The sequence below is a fragment of the Convolutriloba macropyga genome, chromosome 7 (genome assembly GCF_964194025.1).
Source record: "Convolutriloba macropyga chromosome 7, txConMacr16.3, whole genome shotgun sequence".
Taxonomy (NCBI): Eukaryota; Metazoa; Xenacoelomorpha; order Acoela; family Convolutidae; genus Convolutriloba; species Convolutriloba macropyga.
Window position 1 is genome coordinate 71,693,912 of NC_134474.1, and position 21,622 is coordinate 71,715,533.

Here is a 21,622-nt window from a genome sequence, read left to right on the forward strand (position 1 = left end):
AAAGTGCGGAATCAGAAGAACAAATAATGTTGTTACCTATTTCCTAAAGTTTGCCAAATAGGCAATTTTGTGGATTTTGGTGAGAAAAAATTGAAGCAATTTCCAAAAAATCTTTTCTTGCTCTATTTCACATTTTTAGCCAATTTTATTTGTTTTAAGATACAGTTTGTGGAAAACAATGTGTGAAATTAACCAGATAGTCACAAATTTGCAAAGGCGCTAGTTTTTTTTACATACTATTTAATAAATGTAATTTTGAAGATAAAAATTATAGCTGTACCCCTAGAATTATGACATCTCTTGTATGGAACATTAACCAACGGTTTTAACCCATTTCCAAAAAATAAAAAACCCACCATTAGCGATGAGTACCTCCAACATATACTGCGCAGTTTTTCTGTTTCATTGCGCGCGAGCTCTGATCATGTGTTTTTGTAGAACAAAAACATGATTTTTGCTTCAATTTTATGATAGTGGAACTGACAATATCAAATTTATGTGTAATCAAAAGCTTATCTTTGTACGAAAAGTTTGAAAAAAACGTAAAATAATTATTTTGATAACTAGAAAAGTTTCATTACATTTTGGACTCTTCACAAGTTACCAATTAATGAAGATAGATTTTGACATCGGCGAAAAATTGATAAAGCATGCTACTCCTAGCATTCTTTCGGTAGAGTGCTAATCTACATTAAATCATTCATTTGAATAACAATAATATTGATTTCATACTAGGTAACAAAATTAGCCCAACAATGGCTGGTTTCCATTTCCCTTTCCTTTTATTATTATCCATACCTTTCACAGTGTTTTTGTTTCCATCAGTCGCATTGCTCTTGGTTAAAGATACTTTTTTTACGTTTTAAATTTTTACAGTACATGGTACCATCATTGTAAACAAATGGAACCACCATTAACGCAAAAAGCTTGGATGGTAGTAGCGGGTTGACAGTTGTGCGGCAAACAAAAAGGTATGTCTCCGCAACCACTGCACCAATTTCAATGGTTTTTTTTGTTCGTAACTCCCCGCTAGCTTGGATTTCACGTCTCCTCAAAAAAATGCCATGGAGATACACAATGGTCGATTTTTGACCATTTCGACAACTTTTAACACATTCTTGAAAATTTCTTTTTAAAAACACCATAAACCTGATAGTCTTTTCTTGGTGATTCTTTTTTTCGTCCAACTACAATATAACAGGCAAATTTCTAAAAACAAATCAATCATAAATTCGTCTTATAAAATGTGTTTTTCAGGTTCTACTGAAACATACAAGTTAACCATTTGTCTAGCAAGTTCTTACAAGTTAACCATTCGACTTGCAAGTTCTTACAGGTTAACCATTCGACTTGCAAGTTCTTACAGGTTAACCATTCGACTTGCAAGTTCTTACAAGGTAACCATCTTTTGCAAGGAACTTGCAAGTTTTGACAAGTTAACCCTTCGGCCTCGACCCGGGTACCCAAGTTTAGTCAGGCTGTGAATCAACTGGAGCTCTTGTTAAGTGAGAGCTCATCCTTGAACAGACATTTGAACAGAGGCAGGGGATTGAAAAAACTTTTTCAGTATTGTAGCGTGTAGAAAAGAATTTATAACGCGTCCCGTAAAGTTAAAATAGGAGAACGTTTCAACAATCATTTGACGGAGTTAAAACATCAATTTTTAAGTTTAAAACACGGAGAACAGGGAAGCACAAATTGTGTTTAAGAGAATAAGAACTTTGACATTCAAATGACCATATGCATGCTCAAATGCTCGATTTTTAAACAATTTTCGAACGTTCAATTATTTCATCTTTTTGAGACACTCCACATTATATTTTATAATATATAATACATACCTCCACTGTGGGGTCGGAGTCGTTTCTCGTACACATCCGAATTGAGAATGTCCTTCAGCAGAAGAGATTCCTTATCACCTTTGATCCTGTAACACACGAACTCAAATCTCACTCTTTGTCACACTCATACTAATAAACACGGACTGTTACATCAACACAGCAATTCCAGTCAAACTAGGGCGCTTATCAGCAAACATATCAAAACCCGCTAGCGAATATATCAGCCTAGTTTCGATTATAGCTGTGAAAAAATTTCTGTTAAAAAGCTGTTAAAAAGCAATAGGCTGAAATGTAATAAAAATCACAGAATTTTCAAGAAATGTTGAGTTTTCAGCGGACATTTAATAATTTTTCATATTGTTTACCAGGATGAGGTTCTCGCGAGACTGATAAGCATTCCCCGCTTTGACTAGGGAAAAAACGGCAAGAAAACAATTGAATTGCTTCGTACCTATCTATAGCCATAGTTTGAAAAATATATGTTTAATCGAGACCATTTGGTCATATAATTAGCTAAGAGGCTCAAGTGTACTATTCCTTTAACCGAATCAACCGATCATAGTTAAATACATCATATTATAGACCACCGAAAAGCAAAACAAATGGATTATGCTGCATCTATAAACAATTTCAAGATGCTAAAATTGTCATACAGGGAAAAAATCTGAGCATAGCTAAGGGTATAACGTTGGGTTAATTTTGAAGTAGAAAGAATTCCTACAGAAAAAATTGCCGTGGAGCTTCAGAATGAAAAGACACGAAGAACTATTTGAGGTCAGAAAGTTTTCAGAACAAGCTATTTTGACCACTTTCTCCGCATACCTGTCCCAAAAGAATCTAAGACCCAAAGACTGCCCTAGTCGAGACCTATATTTATGAAACGATCGTTCTTGGCCTATGTAAAGTAGAAAATACGGTTTGCGATATATAATTGGTATGATAAAGTTCGGGTCGACTTTATTAGCGTCCTCGGTTTTTGATGAATCTAAAAGCCGTGTTCGAAATTGGCTCGATAACATATTGCGTCCTTCAATTTTTGTTCCGATCCCTCTTGTGGGGGGGACTATATACTCAAATGGTTTTTTTGTTCAGTCAATCTGACCGATCGATATATGCATCGTAGAGTTGTGAGTGGTATCATTAAAAAGCCCGTCCAGCGCAGAATATGAAATTAAAAAGATTTTTCTGAACTTCTTTTTCTAGAGCGAGTTATTGTGGTTTAGATTTTTGTGAATATTTGACCGATTTGAGTTCTTTCTATACACATTTTCCGGAATTTTTGCCTAAAATTTAGAAATTTTCGATTTAAAAAAGTATAAATAGTAAAAAATAGTACTGTTGATTTTATTTTTAAAGACAAAAAAGTTTTGTTGAATATTTTGATTTAATTTTTTTTACTAAAAATGTGGCTAAAAATTTCAAATTTCAGCTTTTTTCTTCAAAAATTGCCAGAAATAAGCTTCTGTAGTCCACTTTCATTAAAATTGCCGGAAGTACATTCCCAAAAACGACTAACACAATCTTGATAAACCTTGGTAAACTACAAGGGAACCTAGGTCTCCTTCAACTTCCATTGAGAGTAGTTTGGAATTAAAATATTACGGTTTTTCTCTGATCTCAACTCTATGATTATCAAAAATTCAGCTTTTATTTTTGATCTTTTAAGTAAAAAATAATCTAGATAAATAGCATTCGAAATAATTGAGTGTTCTTAATGGACAGACAGCAAAAGCAAGGCTGTTCTTGGTCCAATCTTGGTCTGTTACAATCCACAAAAAAATCGGAATGTAATCGGTCGATCTTTTTTTTTAAAAAAATCAATCTTTTTAAAGTTATTTAGGATGTTATATATTAAGATTTTAAATATTTAATAGAATTGTGTGTTTCTGACGCCAGATAAATAAATTTAATTAAACATTCAGTCATTTACCGTTGAAAGCGCGTGGGAGTTAATTGACATGTTTGGATAATTTAATACAATTTGACCTAAGTTGGCAAAATGATTACTTTGTGAATTTTATCAATTCAAGAGAGTTCCTTTTGTATTTCCATTAAAAATAGTAGATCTTAATTAGCTTATTCATGATTGGTTTTTTTTAATGTTCCCAAAATATTGACTGTGATTGATTTTCAAAATTCATATGTCAGCAATTTCTCAAAATAATTTAGCGGCCTTCATTTTTATGCCCCTTTTTTATATTTTCAACTCACACTTTTCCAGGTTTTACTTTTTCCAAAAAACCGTTTACATTCATCTCCTGCAACGTTTTATTTACAGTTTGGTGCGCGTGTGTGTGCCTGCGTGTGTATATGTGCGCGTATGTGCATGTGCTTGGCGTGTGTGTTTGTGGTGGTGTGTGTGCGAATGGTTAACTTTTAAGTCGAATGGTTAACTTGTAAGAGACTTGTAAGTCGAATGGTTAACTTGTAAGAACTTGCAAGTTTTTGGATGAAAACCTTGTAAGGCGATACATCGCCTTTTAAGTTTCTGGCAGATACTTGCAAATTCTGACAAGTTAACCATTCGGCCTTGACCCAGGGTACTAGGAAATTTTCACAATGTCTTCAAAAATTGAAAAATATGCATCTCTAATTCCAAAAAATGGTATTTTTTTCTTGCGCGATAACTAGGAAATCACATGCGATCTTTGTATGGCTACTAAGAATTATACATGACTTTATCGTTATCAGAGGCAGTTGTATGATAATCAACCCGGGAATGGAATGTATATTTTAACAAAACACGAAGAAAAAACTGGTTACATGAGCAGGTGGGTAGCAGATAGAGAATAATCATTTTTAGCAATAATCATTCAAGAAATGATATTTTTCAATAAGGAAACCTCTTGTCAAGAAAAAGTCAATTTTTCAGTTTGATTACTAGCATGATTGCACACTATAAAAAATTGCAAGTACAATGATTATAAATTTTAGATGCAACTTACCTGCAAGCAATCTCAAATACCTGCAATTCTAATTAAATTTGCCTGCAATACCCCTAGAAATTGCAGTGTTATACTCATAGAGTGTTACCTGCAATTTTGTTTACGTGCAGAAGTTGCAGGTAAATTTACCTAGATATTTTTTAGAGCGTAAGTTTTGCATTGCGAATGTTAAAAAAACTGTTCTCGAGAGGGGTGCGGTGAAAAATTTTGAATGAAATTCCTTCCAGTAAAAAGTAGCGGGTTGGTGCCTGTAAGCTGTGGGAGCTATTCTAAATGAATAAAGTCTGTTCTATAACCCCCCCCCCCCCCTAAGTCTTTTTTCCTCTTCCCCTCTTCAGTTGAATGAATGAATGAATGAATGAATGAGTGAATGAAAGAGACTTTCCTTTCATCTCTCATTGATTTGACCAAGAGGGAAGAGGAGGTCATTAAAATCTGTTCTCCATTAATTATGCTAATTGACCTGCCCACACTCCGCCATGGTCACAACTTTCATACAACTTTCCTAATGGATGTGCGATTAGCCGAAAACATACTCGTGTCGTTTTAGCATAAAAACTTGGCGAGATAAGGCTAAAAAATCAGAATGAAAGAATTTTTTAATAGAAAACTGCAGCAAATATTTGAAAAATTATACTGAAATTTTATTTTCAACTTTTTTAAATTAAGATAATAATTAAAGTAGAGAACTGATCACGTTTAAAAATTCTCAAAATCCTTAGCTATAACTAGAACATTGAAATAACATAGTTTCAAAAGTAGTAATTTCAATGTTCTAGTTCACCAGATCGCACTTCCTTTGAAATGAAGTTTCACGAAATTATGTTAATCAAGAAAATATATATCTTCTAATTCTACAATGACTAGAACATTGAAATAACATAGTTTCAAAAGAAGCATAGCTGAGTCATACAGAAAAAAAAGGAAAAACAGCTCATTAATTATTTTGAAAGCTTTTCACTTAATTTAAGTATTAGATTTCGTCCAGAAATATAACTTTTCATTCCCATTCAGTTTTTAAGACAACTCACAACCCCCCCCCCCCCCCCCCCCCCACTCTCAATACATCCCCAACACTTCTGCGGCAATTACATGAAAGTATTATATTTTGTTAACTAATCATTACTCTATATGCTCGCATTATAATAGTCCATACACAAACACAGGGGTGCTTAGATAATAACATTGAGCTTTCAAGTTTTTAACCGCCATTTTCCCCAAGTTCAAAAAAATACCAACTCGTTCAAAATTCACTTGAATTCATTATCATTTTTAATCTGCTACAACATTATACTTCAGAAATACTCGTCTACCTCAGCAAAATAACCCTTTCAATGAAGCAATTTGGCAAAAATGAAAAGATTTCATCACTTTCAGGGGGAATTGAAATGGATTTTAAACCGCCGCGTACGTCATACTTTTTGAGCATAACTATTATTACGTAATCATGATAAAAACCAATTTGCCCTCAAGCGGTACATTAGAGAGATTCGCGGTTGGACTTCTAAAAAGAGAGATAGTTGAAAAGGAGTTGAAAAATCAAAGCACGCCTGAAATATATCGTGAGCAAATTAAAAGTGGTGTCAAGAATTTGAGTCCTAATTATTTCTGCTGACTAATATGGCATTGGGTCTTTTGTAGTTGCCCAGTCAAATAAAGATTTCATTAGGCTGTAGCAGCGAATAGGCAGACCAACATCGTGAACAAAAGTAGGAAAAAAACTGGGAAAAATACTTGGAAAGAGTAATTGGAAAATGTCAGGGTGATTAAAAATTCGCATCAGTGACGACAACAATCGCAGAAGTCAAATTTGCAAATAACACATATTTGATACAAGAAAAGAAAAAAGTATTAGAAGAAAAGAATTTTTATTTGAAAATGAATAGATTGAACTCAGCTTATTATGCGGATAATTTTGCGCTGTTTAAAAAATTAAAAATGTATTTGAACTGGTTAATTCAAATCCACATCCAAGGTGTTAAAAATTATTCATCAAACATTACAGAAATGTACATGTCTAAAGAGAAAACCAAAAGATTATGTTGGATATTATATGTAAAATTGTCTTAATAATCTGCGAAACTCAGTTCTCGACCAAGCTTACAATCCTGAACTGGATGCCGCTTTAACAATTATTGAATTTCTGGAAGTTTTCACCAACAAACATTGAGTTTTGTTCCAATTTTTAAACGCATTTTAAAGTATAGAATTCTTGTATGCTTGCAATATTAAATGTCCCTTTTGACAATTTTTTTCAACAGATCACTTCCTATGAAATAAAGTTTCACGAAATTATGTTAATCAAGAAATTATATATCTTCTAATTCTACAAAATAAAAAAATTTAAAATCACTTCAGAAAACGGAAATAAAAGGAACTTTAAACAAAATAGCACTTGTTGCATTTCATTGCTTTCAATCCATACTGGATCTTTGTTGAAAATCGACTACAAACTTAGATATAATACCAGTAGATGAGAAATTTTGTTGTACCGAGAATCGCACAGCCAAGTGATTTAAACTATCAAAACGACTGAAATGAACTTCTGATAGAGCGATGCTAAGTTCAATTTCAACTGATTTGGATTATACAGATTTATTATATCTATACCTGGAGCCAATTTCTCCAACGCCGTATCTAATGCACTTTTATGGTTTTGATAACATCGCTTATGTACATGAGTTCTAAGAATAGTGCAAATGAATTCCATTTAAGATAGCTGCTCGGACTGAAAACTTAAATCATGTGCAGTGATAAATTTATATATATTTTTCCATTGATAATGAGTATAAAAAAAGCTGTCTTTTTAGTCATTCTTATCTTTAATATAAAGTTACAATTTTGGTCTAATATTCAGTTATCTTCTGGAAATCTCTAAATTCAATTCTAAAAAGTCAATTTGTTTTCCCCTCATTTTTGAGAAATTATTTATTTTACTTAGTTGAAAAGTCTTTTTTATTCCGCCTACGAAAATCCATAACCCAACAGGTTATCAGTCCAGCAATTTTAAAGTCAAACAATCTTTTTCTAAAACATAACTAATTTGTCCTTGACAGTCATAATCCTCTTCTGCTAAGCATTTTTTACAGCAGTTTTTCCTTCTCTTTCTTCGATGGAAAAAAGACTTTGAAGATTCTGACTTACAGAAGAAAGATGCAGAGTTTTCAAATCTGTGGCACAATATCTGTGGCAATGATGCAGACCATGGCGCTCTAAAAAACACTACTGGGGACAGACGAGCAACTAAATGAGCCTCTACGGCTGGTCAATGGGGCCAGCAATGCGAAAAAGAACCATAATGATGCATATGAGAAGAAAGTTGCTGACAACACAGGGAAAAAAATAAAAGTGGCACCTTCTGGCACAGACTCCAGATGCACCAAACCATTATGCTGATGAGAATTGACTCCGTGGGAGAAGACTGCATAGGCCATTGATGGTTTTGAATGTTTTGCAAGACAGAATTCTGAGTGTGGAGATACCAAGACTGGTGACTTTGGTAACACAGCTGACTTGACTGCAGATCTTTTTTATCGGAGGACAGGAGCCGCTCACAAAGCTGCAACAAGCAAGGCAAACTTTCATTATAGAGGAAAACTTCAACCCGTCAGCAAACTTGAAATACTTGAGGTAGAGGCTGCAGAGCATTAGGAGAGCATTTCATAGAATCAGAAAAAAAACAAAAAGGTTCAGCGGCACCAGCAGTGAAGCGCGATATCAACAGGGGACCCAAAAAAAGGAAACTGATTTGTGTTTGGGTTCCCTGGACACTTTGACAAACCTACAAGGAGAAGGGGACAAAGCGATGCAACAAGTGTGGCGAGACGAGTCACCTAGACAAGGCATGCAAGAGAAAAGTTTGGAGGCAGAAATGAGTCAGTGGCAGTGGAACCGACATTGGCTATAGTAAACAAAAAAAATGTACGGTTCTATTTCAACGGAAAATAAAAAGCTAGTTTACAGTATCTGCATCGCCCGGAGCACATAGCGACAAACATCGATGCTTTTCCGGACATTTTTGCTCACTCCATCAGTTGCCAGAAGTCCCAAAGGAGAGGCTTCAAGAAAGCTGGGCGAATGCTGTGTGAGAATCATCTTCAAACCTGTTATCAGTGTCAAGATGCACGGAGCGCGGATATAGTTTGATTTATGAGAAATTAGACAGCTGAACATAACTCCAGAACAGAACTAGGGCAAAGGTAACACGAGAAAACGAGTTGTTCTACTTATACTGTAGCACTCTAGATTTCACTACGAGCGCCAGGAGCGAAAAACTTGACAGTGCAGGGAAGCGGCGCAATGAACTGGGTAATTTGAATAAAGCGGATTTGGTCAAGATTGCGCCAGAGACAGCAGCTATTACGAAAATTTGAGCAATCTGTGTGGTTTGGCCAAGAATTTAAAGACTCCTTTTCCAAGAGTAGCAGAAATCCAAGCAGAGGAGAAAGAATATCTTCAGTCGCGATTGGGACATTTCAGAGTCGAATCACTGTTATGGTTACGGCTCCCATTGTTTCAGAAACAGTACACAAAATTTGTGTTTGAGAATTTGTTTAAAACAAATTGTGAAGCGTTAGCCTGCCCGAAGAATTTTGAGATCAACATCAGGACGCCCGAGAAGCTGATATAAAACAATACAAAAGGTTTTCTCTCAGAGCACTCCAGGAAGTTCTGTTTAAACGCAAGCTGCAGGAGACGTCGATAATTGAGAAGCCACAAAAAATAAGGGTTAGCTAGAGAACGGGTTAGCTGTGAGGTGCAACAGGACATTGACCAAGATGACCAATGCTCTAGTAAAATGAGTAGCAGAAATCTAAGCAAAAGAGAAAGTGGTCAGGGCAGTGTGTTCACTGAGGTGATTGGATCAACCACAATAGAGTTACTGTCACGGTTCTAGTTCTACTTTGTGTTTGCATACTAGTACATAAAATGTGTGTTTATAGAGTTGCTTAAGGCAAAGAGTGAAACGCTGGCAAGCCTGTAGATGTTTGATTTCATTATAGGGACGCCCACTAAGCTGAGAGAAAAACAATGCAAACGAGGTTCTCTCACAATAGTTTAATTTGCACTGTTTAGACGCCGGAATTCTTGAGGAGAAGACCATAACAGAGGTGCCACAACAGAACGGATGGGTTGAGATACCAGGACACTCTAAGACGACATGACTTACAACCCCGTGAAAGCAACAAAAGACAGAGACGTTATTCAGCGCAAATGGGTCTACAAGTTTAAGTTGGGACCCACTGATTTAGTCAACAAACACAAATGACTTATTTATTTTGAGAAAGTGGCATCTACATGTGACCAGAGACGTTAAATATCTTACTTCAGCTATTCGCAAAAAAGACAGTGTGATGCCCCATTTTTATGACATGACGGTCTTCCTGCACTTGCCAATAGAGGAATAAATCTATTGTATCTGAAACAGCCGGAGGAATTTTTTGAAACAGGGATGAGCAGGTCAGACGTTAATATGCCGAATAAAAAAAAATTTTGGCTTCAAACAGGCTGCTAACAACTTGTATAAGGCAAACTTCCTATTGAGGCACGGGTCTTCAGAAGCAGTAAAGATCATTGCTTTTTTGCGGGAGTGGCAAGAGATGACCGCAACTTCACAATGGTCACTGTTGACAACATCATAGTATCACAAAGAAACATGATAGTGATATCCGTTTTCCAAATGGCACTTGAGGAAAAACTGCCACATTGAAAGCAGTGGGAGACTACACTGGTTTCTGGGCCTCAGAATCAGACGAGCAGAAGGCAAAGTTAAATATGACCAAAAACATAACTTAAAATTAATATTTTGGCGGTTCTTACCTAATTTAAAAAAAGGATTTCAGCAAATGCAAACCCTCAAAGGTTCCGACTGACTGCGAGCACTGGCTATGCAAAAAGCGGCTCTTTCGTTACCTCCATGGCTCGAAACTTTTAAAAACTAAACACGCAAAAGAAGCCAGCTGTGAATTTTTGGTGGAATTTACGCAAAGAGGTCTGGGGATGTGAACGACAGAAAAGCAACCACGGGTTACTGATTCAATCTCAATGGACGTGGTGGCACAGTACTCAGCTGGAGGGTCAAGAAGCAGGCCACATTTGCTTTTTCTTCAACAGAAGCAGTATTTCAGTGGATTGAAGCAGCAGTTCAAAAATCACTCTGCTTGAAGAAACTTCTAGAGGAATCTGGAATCCAACAGAAGCATCCGTCCAAAGCCGATTGGAGAGGAAAACCAGAACAGCATCAGACTTCGCCAAAATCCAGTAGTGCAAAAAAGAGCAAGCACATCGATACAAAATTTTACTACATTCCGGCAAACCAGAAGTATGGACTATTTCATTTTACTACGGTCTTTCTTAGACAATGGCAACAGACATCTTTATAAAATTCCTACCCGTATGGAAAGTGGAAACTTTTAGAACATTTGGTGGCAGCAGACTCTACGGAATCAGCTAAAGTTCAAATGGATTTGTTACAAATCGATTTCAAATTACTAGTTAAAGCGAAATTTTGACTCACCCAGAATCCTTTAGCCAAGTTGATATAAACTATCAAAACAATTGAAATGAACCTCTGATAGAGCAGTTTTAAGTTTAGTTTCATCTTATTTGAATTACTATAGTTAGAACAGTTCCATTGCATCTATATCCGATGCTATTTTCTACCACTACTTATATAATGTACTTGCAATATCATGAAACACCCGAAAGCTTAAATGATTTGTACGAATAGTGCAACGCGTTCCAATTAAGGCATCCTTCTCGGCGTAGAACAAAAACCATAAGCAGTGACAGTTTCATATCTTTGCGTTTTCCCACTGATAATGAGTATATATACAGCTGACTTTTGAGTCCTTTTTGATTTCTAAAATCAAATCACTCTTCTGATATAGTATTCAGGCCTGTAAATCTTTAAATTCTATTGTAGAAAACCATTTTGTTACACTTTCATCTTTGAGAAATGAGTTTTTTTACTTAGTAAAAAATGCTTTTCCGAACATTTTTTTTCTTAAGTGATCCGCTCTTCTGTACATATTTTTTCGCCATGCCTCAAGTTGTAAAAATCATTAACAATAAATTCAACAAATTACTATATCTTCTAAATATGACAGAAAACTAAAGGAGAACAATGTTGCAATAATCAAAATAAATTAAATAATGTCCAAATTTAAAATTTGTGCAAATAAATTAAAAGAACTCTAAAGAAAACTCCACAAACTTGCAGTTCTCGACCTTGGTGAATAATATTTTAGTTCTTTTGCGGGCTTTATTTAAGCACGCCAAAAACCGTTCCTTTTTTGCCGTAACCTTTGCATTAAAATTTTCCAGATCCATTAACTTAAAAGGCTTTTAAACACCAAATTTGAAAGCAATTATGGATAAACATAGTAGCTATCATTCTGTCAGGAGATCTATGGGCCAGAAAAAAGTGTTACCTGCCGTGTGGTTCTGGAAAACTGGCAGAAAAGTGACAGGTACGTCGTTGTTAGTGGGAAATTCTAAAAATTGGGGACCGAAGCAACAATTTAGACTTCTATCCGCTATGTCGTTTTATATTAATGGCCTTCAGAAAAAAATGGAAATATTTTTGTTTTTTCATACCATGCTGTGACCAAGGTCATTGCTCAGCTTTGGTTCTCAAAGCGAAGGTGCTCTTAAAAAACGACATCACGGTTTCAATTATGAAACGCTATTGGCTATCTTCAGAAACAATGAAATCAAAAAACTGTTTATTTAAACCTAACTAACATCAGCGAGGAAAAAATCTAAAAATTTAGGTAGACATAACTGTGCGCTGCTTTGAATTTTGTGTTTCTGATCTGTTTCGTTTTAACCAGAAACAACTGGATGGGAAAAACTGACAGAGCGGTGAGATATCACGATGAGCAACTTCTTTTTTAATATTTGAAACCGAAAAACTGCTGAATTAAACCTAACCGAAATTCTCGAGAGCAAAATCCAATAATTTAGATAACTGTGCGCGGTTTGACATTATTGCGTTTTTAGCTGTTTTGTTTTTTACTAGATACAACTAGACGGGAAAAACTGCAAGAGCTGTGAAAGATACGTTAATTTGAAATATAAAGGATGCACAAAATGTAAATGGAACAGCGTTCAGACCTACTAAATATATCAAAACACAGATTTGTAGAAGCTCGGAGTCATCACACAGTGTATTTCAGTACTTAAATATTACGAAAAAAGCAGTATATTGCTGAAAAACAGCACTAAATGGGTCTATTTCATGTAAAATTGTACATCAGTATCCTCAGTCAAAAGTCAGAGTTTTTTTTCTTTGTTATTTTACTCACTATTAAAAAATTCGTACGCCCTGATTATAACAAACCGAACGTCGTAGCCAATTGATTTTTTCCATCTAAATTTTTACCTTGGTCGCTATGTTATTCTACGCGCTCGTAATCCCCAGACAATTGAGAATTTTTATCGTTTAAGATCTTTCTTACAAAATTTCTTACAAAACTGTCTTATAAGTTCTTATAAAATTATGCGTCGCCTGACTTGTAAGACTTTGTAAGACTTTGTAAGACAATTTATCAGGCCTCACACGACAAAAAATTTTTATGTCTGGTAAGATCTTACACGATAGAAGTACATTTTTGTCAGATCTTACAAGATAAAAATTCTGCCTTTTACGATCTTGCCCCATAAAAATTCTCGCTGACAAAAAAATTATCGTGTACTATCTTATAAAAATCTGGTGAAAATGGTCATTGGAGTATCGGGGGCTTTTTGAAGCGTTGATTATCAAACTAGGCTGAACATTTTCGAGGACAAAAACTATCTTGGGCTGCTAAGTTTAGCCATAGTACCTAGTTAAGACTCAGAAAAAAATTGCCGCCAAAACAGAATCAATAAACGTTTTTTTATTTCACAACTGGTTCGTTGACCGGCAATGTTTTTACTTTCATAGGAACTTGACTACGTTATACGGTTATATTGAAACCATTAAAACATGTATCAGATCTTACGCGATGAAAGTTTCTGCCCTACGTGAACTTTTATCAGGTAATATCTGATACGATACTTATCAGATCTTATAAGATAACCATTCAGAAAAATTGAATTATTATCTTATAAGATCTGATTATTATCTTATCGGATCTTACACTATTAAATTTTACGTAGGGCAGAATTTTTTTCGTGTAAGACCAGATAAGATCTTACACGATAACGATTTTTGATCAACATCTTATCGGATCCTACACGATTGAAACTCCAGAATCACTGGGGATTATTTTTGATTTTGCAGTGAAGAGATGCAGCAAGCTTTAGGTTATATATGACAAATACTAACGCTATGTCCTTGTACGGTTAATCTCTTTTCTAGACGCGAAGGCTCTTTTGACTGCGAACTTCTGAAAAATGACTCGAAAGCCCAAACATAATTCAAAGCACAGTTGTACTTACTTTACCAATTTAATTTATCTTTTTAAATACAAAAGCACCTCAACGCCGGCACTTTTCGTTTCTAATTGTCGGATCAACAATTTCATCAGCCAGAGTGCTAATATATACTGACTGTATCCACGTTATGATCATAATAAAAACAGACTAAAACTACTCTGGAAATTAGACTGACCAGTCTATATTTTGTCTTGATCAGAGAATGGACAACCGCAAAAAAGGTCTCAACAGTCCTGGATTTACCCTGGTTCAGTACTGAAATACTCTGAGCGGTGAGTCCGGAAGCGACATACAAATATTTATATGTCAGGCATTTTTACCTGTCTATAGTTGCAGAACATGACTGGCAAGGTGTTGATAGGATTTGATAGGAGTTCGAAAATATTTAATAAATAGTCTGGTTAATTAGTTAACATCTAATAAGCATAGCAACTGAAATATTTTCACGGGCGCTTTTATTGTTAATATAACTTACTCTTCTTCGATTGAAGTCTCGTTGTTGTTTCCAGCAGCACTGCAGTTACATTAATAAACAACAGAAAAAAAACAACAACAACAACAGCAACTATAGCGCATCTACTATTTATTCAATAATTAGCACCATGAATTTCATATCAATTAACGATATGATTTCATAAAATGTGAAAACAACTCAAATCACATATGACAAGTGGATCAGTTTCTATTGAGATCACAATCTTAGAATTATTGCTGTGATCTTTAAGGACACCCAGGTTGAGGTCCAGACCGAAATGGCCTCTGATCAGACAAGTTCCAAACCATTGTCCAGACAAAAGTGCTCTCGAAGCTTCTCCAGACCATGTAATTCAAGCGCACCAAGAACATATGTGGGATCGAAGATGGTCTGATCAGAGGTCAATTCGGTCTGGCCACATCGACCCTGGCAACTATCTTTTCGGCTATATACCCAGGTTAAGTGTAATCATTCAAAATAAGTAGGATAATTCTAATTTGTTTGTTTATCATCGTTGTTAGTACAATAGTCTTCAAGCATGAACAGAGACAATTAAGAGCACACACAAACTAGAGGGATGGGGTGACAAAGTATAAAAAATAGTTGATTATGACTGCTTATCCATTTTCAGCCTCAGTGTGTAAGAACTTGGGGTCTTTCGCTTTATAGCCCCCATGAAATTATAACCCCCATTATTGTATAATTACCAAGATGGGGGCTATAGGTTATCGGAACACTAAGCTTGGGGGGGGGGGGTGGGGGCTATATTGGGAAAGACCCAGAACTTGTAAGACATTAAAGACATCTTATCAAGAATCTTTGTTTTAAAATTTCAACATTATGCGAGTTTTCGTTGAGTGAAAAAAAATTAACCAGGAGAATTTGGCACGTACTGCATAAAATTTTGAAATATAAAATTTTTACGCAAAAGTTTTTGAAAATTTGTTTTGACAAGAGAATGAGCTTGCGTGTTACCAAAAAACTGGCTAAGACTTGTAGGATTTGTAAGATTTTAAAATAGACTAGCCCAGTTCCAGAGAAAGAAATTAGACTTGCGTTTAGACTGGCACGCAGCTACTGATATAGAATTCTTAATTGCTCTGAGTTTGCAGTTCGGAGCGAGTGGATTATCAATTCTTTTTTGTAAGATCTTCATGGTACTTAATGGTACTTATCTGAACTTACCTGATCTTACGTGAACTTATAAGTCTGCGATACTGCTATAATTTTATTCTTTGTTAAAATTCTATGAAAAAAATATCAGATTTTTTTCCATTTGGGTCCCCCGAAGCTTAGTGAGTGCGACGCGCCACATAATGTGCCAGACGCACGTGTCATATACTTACTTAATGGTTTCGAATGTAATGACACGTTCTCTGTAATGGGGGGGGGGGCACATAATTTACTGGAGAGCACTAAAGATCAAAATCATACGATCCTTTCCGTTTGTTCCCTCCCAGCTGAGTATGTGCATACCCTTTGCACCCCCAGACGCACATGCCATATTTTTACATAATGATTTATTGGGTAATGACACGTGCTTAACATACGGAGGGGGGGGGGGGGCACAAACGGAAAGATCAAAATGATCTGTACGCAAACATGGTAGCTGATTGTTAATAGAGTAGTCAGAGGTCTATAATTTCAGATTCAAGAGGTGAACAAATTTAATATTCAATTATTTTGTACCCAAATTTATTCAATCAAAAGCATTGTGGGTCTTTTCCATTATAACCCTCAATCTTAGTGGTAAGATAACATATAACCCCCAACAAACAAAGTCATTAGACCATAACGGGGGTTATAATTTCATGGAAGGCTATAGTTTCATTGGCGGCTATAATGGGAAAGACCCAATATTTTTTTTTGTAATAACAAAAAAACTTGTGCAGCCTGTCATTATTTTTTTAAATTTTCGGTTGACGCTACATAAACTGAGGAAAAGATTAAATGGAATTCTATAACGAGAGTGTGCTGAGCACCTTATCAGTGATCCGCTTTGATATCATTTCATCACATATTATATTTAAAATGAAAATAATTAGGATTCCATTTCCGTTTGAAAAGAGGCCATTTGAAATTAACAAATCACAGAAAAAGTTAAAACACGATAGAGCGAAACATTCTATTTTTGTAACACATTTCTCTACAGAAGGCAGCTCATCTGTTCTTTAAAATTTGAAATTAATTATTTTCGTCGTAAAGAAAACTCAAAAAATAGGCAGGATAGCTCATATGTTTCAACGCTGCAACATTTATTTTTTTAAAATGCAACTTAAACTGAAACAAATGAATTAATTCTAGTCATCTTTTTTGATTCATCGTTTTATCACTTTTAGTATCAACTTTTTCATCTTGGAAAACGTATTTCAAAAAAAAAGTTTTTAATAATACTGCAGAAATTTCTCTATCTTATACTTCCTTAATACATAAACAAACTCTCAATTTTTCTCTTTAATTTTTTCAAGATTTTGAAGAAAAGATACATGCTTTAAGGGAATATTTTAAGAAAAAAAGCAAGGTTTTCACTTAAATGTAGAAATTGAGGGGAAAAAAGCAAAAAAAAAAACGTAAAAAAGGTGATCGTGTAACCAATCATTCGCTATATATGTTAGTATGCTGTAATAGACAACAATTTTTTTTGTTCCAGTTTTTTTGATATTTTTTATGGTTTCAATTGTTAGGAAGAAAAATCTCTTTCCGTTTGAGCTGTGTTTGAGGAGAATTACATCAATAGTTCAATATCTTTTAAAAAAAGCAAACGTGGGCTCTTGATGTTTGTCCAAGGCAGCAGTCTACCAAATATAGAGACAATTTTGCAATAGTCGAATAACTCGGACGCTTTTTTTCAAGGCAATTGAAAAAAATGTTTGTTTTGTTCTGCCTTGCCACCGTTCACAAAAAAAATTGTTCACACACGGAAGAACACAGAACTTAACCACGCAAGTTGTATGTTTTTAACTGATAAAACTTTTAAACTGCACTACCCAAAAGTTCCCTGGAATTATCTCTGCATTCGGGTCCATTTAAACCATTTTGATTCCAAAAAATGATGCATGATTCCAAAAAATGATGCACGAACACTTCGAGTTTGTTTTGATTAAAGTTTTCAATATTTTTAAGCAAATTTTTATAAAGACAAAAAAATAGTCATTCATTTTGTACTTCTTTTGAAGACAGTTTTGCTGTACTCATTATCTATAGCAAATTTCTGCAGCTGCTTGTCATTTTCAACTGAGGAGAATTGTGTCATTTTTGTTGGATCTTATCATTTTTGAATTAAATTTTTAGCTCTCTTTTGAATTAAACTCATTGTTTGAAAGCTTCAAAATATATTAAGGAAAATTTGAAATAATTTCAAGAGTTACAAACAAATCTTACGCATATATCAATGTAGAAAATAGACAGAAAATTGCAAACATAAGTTTGCCATTCTTTCTCCTAATACGCCGAAAAGATTGCTGGTTCCTAATTTATGCTGGAGAACAGGGAATTTGGTCACTGAATCTGCAGTGAGACCAAGGTAACAAAAAAAACCTTAGATGGTTTATGATAATTACATTGGGAAGAGTCATAACATAATTTTCGGGGAAGGCAAAAAGAGAGGATGAATAACTAGCTCTCCTCACGACATTGCTAGATTGCAACCTGTTACTATTTCAGCATTTAAGTTAACTGGTCCAATTTTTGTTTTATCGGGTCTTACATAATATAAATTGGCTTAAATGCAGAAGTATTATCGTGCAAGATCTGTAAGATCTGACAAATTTCAATTTTTATATTGAGAGACCTGAACGTGTAACATTGAATTCTTTTTGATATTTCTATTTACACTCTAAAATGTTAATAAAGCTTACTACGATCAATTTATGGTTTTTTCTGAATTACACCGTCAAACGTACGGTTTTAGAAATTGCCGCCTTGAGTGGACATATGTGAAGTTTTTTCGTCATATTTATCCATTTTTTGACTAAGATTTGAATTGTGAAAAAGTTTTGACGGTGAATTGTGGACAAGATTGTCAAAGTTTTGTCGCAGTTTCAGTCATTTAACGTAGCCAATGTTCACGAACGGTTACTGAGGTACTTTTCTCCGAAAAATTATAATTATATCAATTTGTCACTTAAGTGCTCCTCAGTCATTTGTAGTAATCGAAACAATTAATAAAACAGATTAAGATATACAAATTTCAAAAGCAGAATTCACGTGTGAATAAATGTAACGGTAATCTGTGGACAATAGTGTCAAAATTTCGTCAGCATTAGTCATATTTGCTCAAATTGAAGCAATGAGGATAAATGTGACGGATATATCCACTTTTGAAGCGAATGTGAACTAGTTTTTCCTATTGTCATTGTTGTCAACGCACGCTTATAAAACCTAATCTTAAAACATGGGCTTGAATAATGCTTACAGTTTCGAGTAAAGTTACTCTTTTCAGTGTGTTTTGAGGATTTTGAACAAAATTTTATAAATATTCAGTGTAATATGAGAGAAAGATATTGTTCATTTCGCTTCAATCTTATACCCTGGGAACCAATGCACAGCTGTTCAAAAATCATTACCTTTTGCCCATTTTAGTTTTCAACCACTATCGAGTTGATACGAGCCACTAGCGCTCTTTTGTATACCAAATCTATCTCTCTTTGAATCATATTGCACAGGTTCTTAACTACGCTTTTGAGGACTTGACTTGGCTAATACCGAATTATCTAAAACAGCATAATCATTTGGAATTTTTTCTCAAAGCAGTTGAAAGATAAAGTTTGACCAAGGCGCTCCAGCTAAACAAATTAAAAAAAAATTGAATTTGAATTTGGTGACCAGGATTTGCAAGCCCTAGTGATGTGTTTGTAATTTATATTGATGTCTCATTAGATTTGAAAAATATTATTATCATCGGTACTTCTATTATTATAAACGACTCAAACCACATTATCTCTAGAATATAGCTGCTAGAAAAACAATTGAAAACAACAATAATTTAATCTATGGATTTAGACTGTACAGAGAGTTTTGAGAAACCCAATTTTCTCTTTGATATCTGACCAAGTTAAAAAGTAACTTGACAGTAGCATGGTTAGTTCAAAAATACAGACTAAAATACCATGACTTCAGACTAAAACACCATGAATCAGCGCTGAGTTACAATGATCAGGGTACCAATTCAACTTACCTGGTAAGCTGTAACATCACAGCAAGAAACAACACAATGTTCTTTTTCACATCCATGCCTTCCAACTCCTTCCGTCTGCCCCTGTACCAAGTTTAGGCACCCGAAAACCACTCAAAACAGGGTTGCTAGGTCTAATATTGTCCTTCTGTGTCAAGATAACTTGGAATTTGAGAACTCGTTTGTCAAATGTTGTACTGTTTTTAGTTGAGTTCTGCTTCGATTGTTATGCTTAGGTTGTATCGATAGTATTCGATGTTCGAAGAGTCACTGCAGTCGTTGTGATCTAATTTCTATTTGTTCAGAAATTGTAACTTTCTGATTGTTCGAGATCTTCTTGTCAGCTTAAAGCATCTGCGTCAAGCTTCGAATCAGTATAAACAGGAGAACTCGAATTGTGATAACAAGTAAGGGTTTGTAACTGGATTGGGAACCTGGACGTCTAAAGTGTTCTCGGTGTGGTGTGCTTGATGATGCTAGCTGTTGTAAATGTATACGAGTATTTGGAGTGTTGTTTGACTCTGGTTGAGTTGCAGCGATTACTGCGATTGCACTGGGGCTTTTCTCATCTGCCAATCAAATTTGCTCATTTGCAAACATACATACACTAGTGTCACAGATGGCAGAGTGAACCTGAACAGATTGCACTTTACCAGTTTGTCTGAATTATTGCCATATTAAAAATGCTATTCCGTCATTCGATGATCCCAAACAAATTACGAAAATATTAAAATCTATTTTTGTTGAAAACAGAACTGATTTTTGGAATATATTCTGTCCCCCTCCCCCCCCCCTCCCTCCCCCCCCCCCCCAGCTTAGTGAGCATAAATTTTTTATGACCCTCACGCGCACGTGCTATTTTCTTATACAGTAACGTACTATAACAACATATAATTTGTAACTGGGGTCTTAAAAACACTGGCGGTGGGGGGGGGGGGGGACAGAATAGATCCGATTTTTGATAGACATGTTACCTATTTGGACTCGAATATTCAACTTCGACTATTGAAATTCGTTGGATCTTTTCCGTTTGCCCCCCCCCCCCCCCAGCTTAGTGGGCGCATATTATTTGCACCCCCCCCCCCCCCCCCCAGACTCACGTACCATATTTTTACATGATGATTTACTATGTATTGGCACGTGTTCTGTAACTGGGGGCGCATAACGTACGGGGGGGGGCACAAACGGAAAAGATCCGAAATGTTCGACAGATGTTAAACCAAACTGAAAGGACTGAAAATTTATAGCAACTGAAGCGCATCAACGGTAAAGGTCAATAAACTCCCCAGAGAAACTCCAACGGTCATGTCGTGTAAGATCTTGCAAGATTCTTGCATTTAGTGTTTATCTTGCAAGATGCAAGATCGGGACACTTATCTTGCAAGATCTTATAAGATAGATGACTGTCCGGTTATGGACTGTTGCTATTCTGAAAAATTAAATTTACATATAAACAAAAACAGTAGAGGGTGAACAACTTTTTGTGGGTAAAAAGTGAAAAATATTGCAACTTAGAGCTACTGGACTTGTTGATCTTAGTCGTGATTGTTCGATTGTACCAGAGTAAACTTTTTTGGCGGATAATAAACTTAACTCTCAGAAATTGAAATCATAAATAAAGTAGGCAATTTTGGAAGTTTTTACTGATAACTAAACGGACAAAAGCAAATAAAAACAACACAACAACAACAGTTTCAACAGCAACTTTGGTAATAGTTCTTGAACTGTTCGCCTCTAACGAATAGCATTCATTAAAAAAATGCTA

The 21,622-nt window shown here is 35.2% G+C and overlaps 1 protein-coding gene across 5 annotated transcripts in view; it reads right to left on the reverse strand.

Moving 5' to 3' along the window:
* Nucleotides 1-21,622, reverse strand: part of LOC142343298 (gamma-aminobutyric acid receptor subunit beta-like) — a 79,597-nt gene that overhangs the window by 50,146 nt on the left and 7,829 nt on the right. For 2 of the 5 annotated variants that reach the window (XM_075395115.1, XM_075395113.1), the window contains exons 2-4: nucleotides 19,861-20,490; nucleotides 14,685-14,723; nucleotides 1,842-1,927 (exon numbers count right to left, since the gene is read on the reverse strand). In XM_075395115.1, coding sequence (XP_075251230.1) covers nucleotides 1,842-1,927; nucleotides 14,685-14,723; nucleotides 19,861-19,916 — 181 coding nt within the window. In that variant the 5' untranslated portion in view covers nucleotides 19,917-20,490. Of the gene's footprint in view, nucleotides 1-1,841; nucleotides 1,928-14,684; nucleotides 14,724-19,860; nucleotides 20,491-21,368; nucleotides 21,578-21,622 lie in introns of those variants that run through there. The other 3 variants (XM_075395114.1, XM_075395116.1, XM_075395117.1) reach the window with 3 other exon arrangements.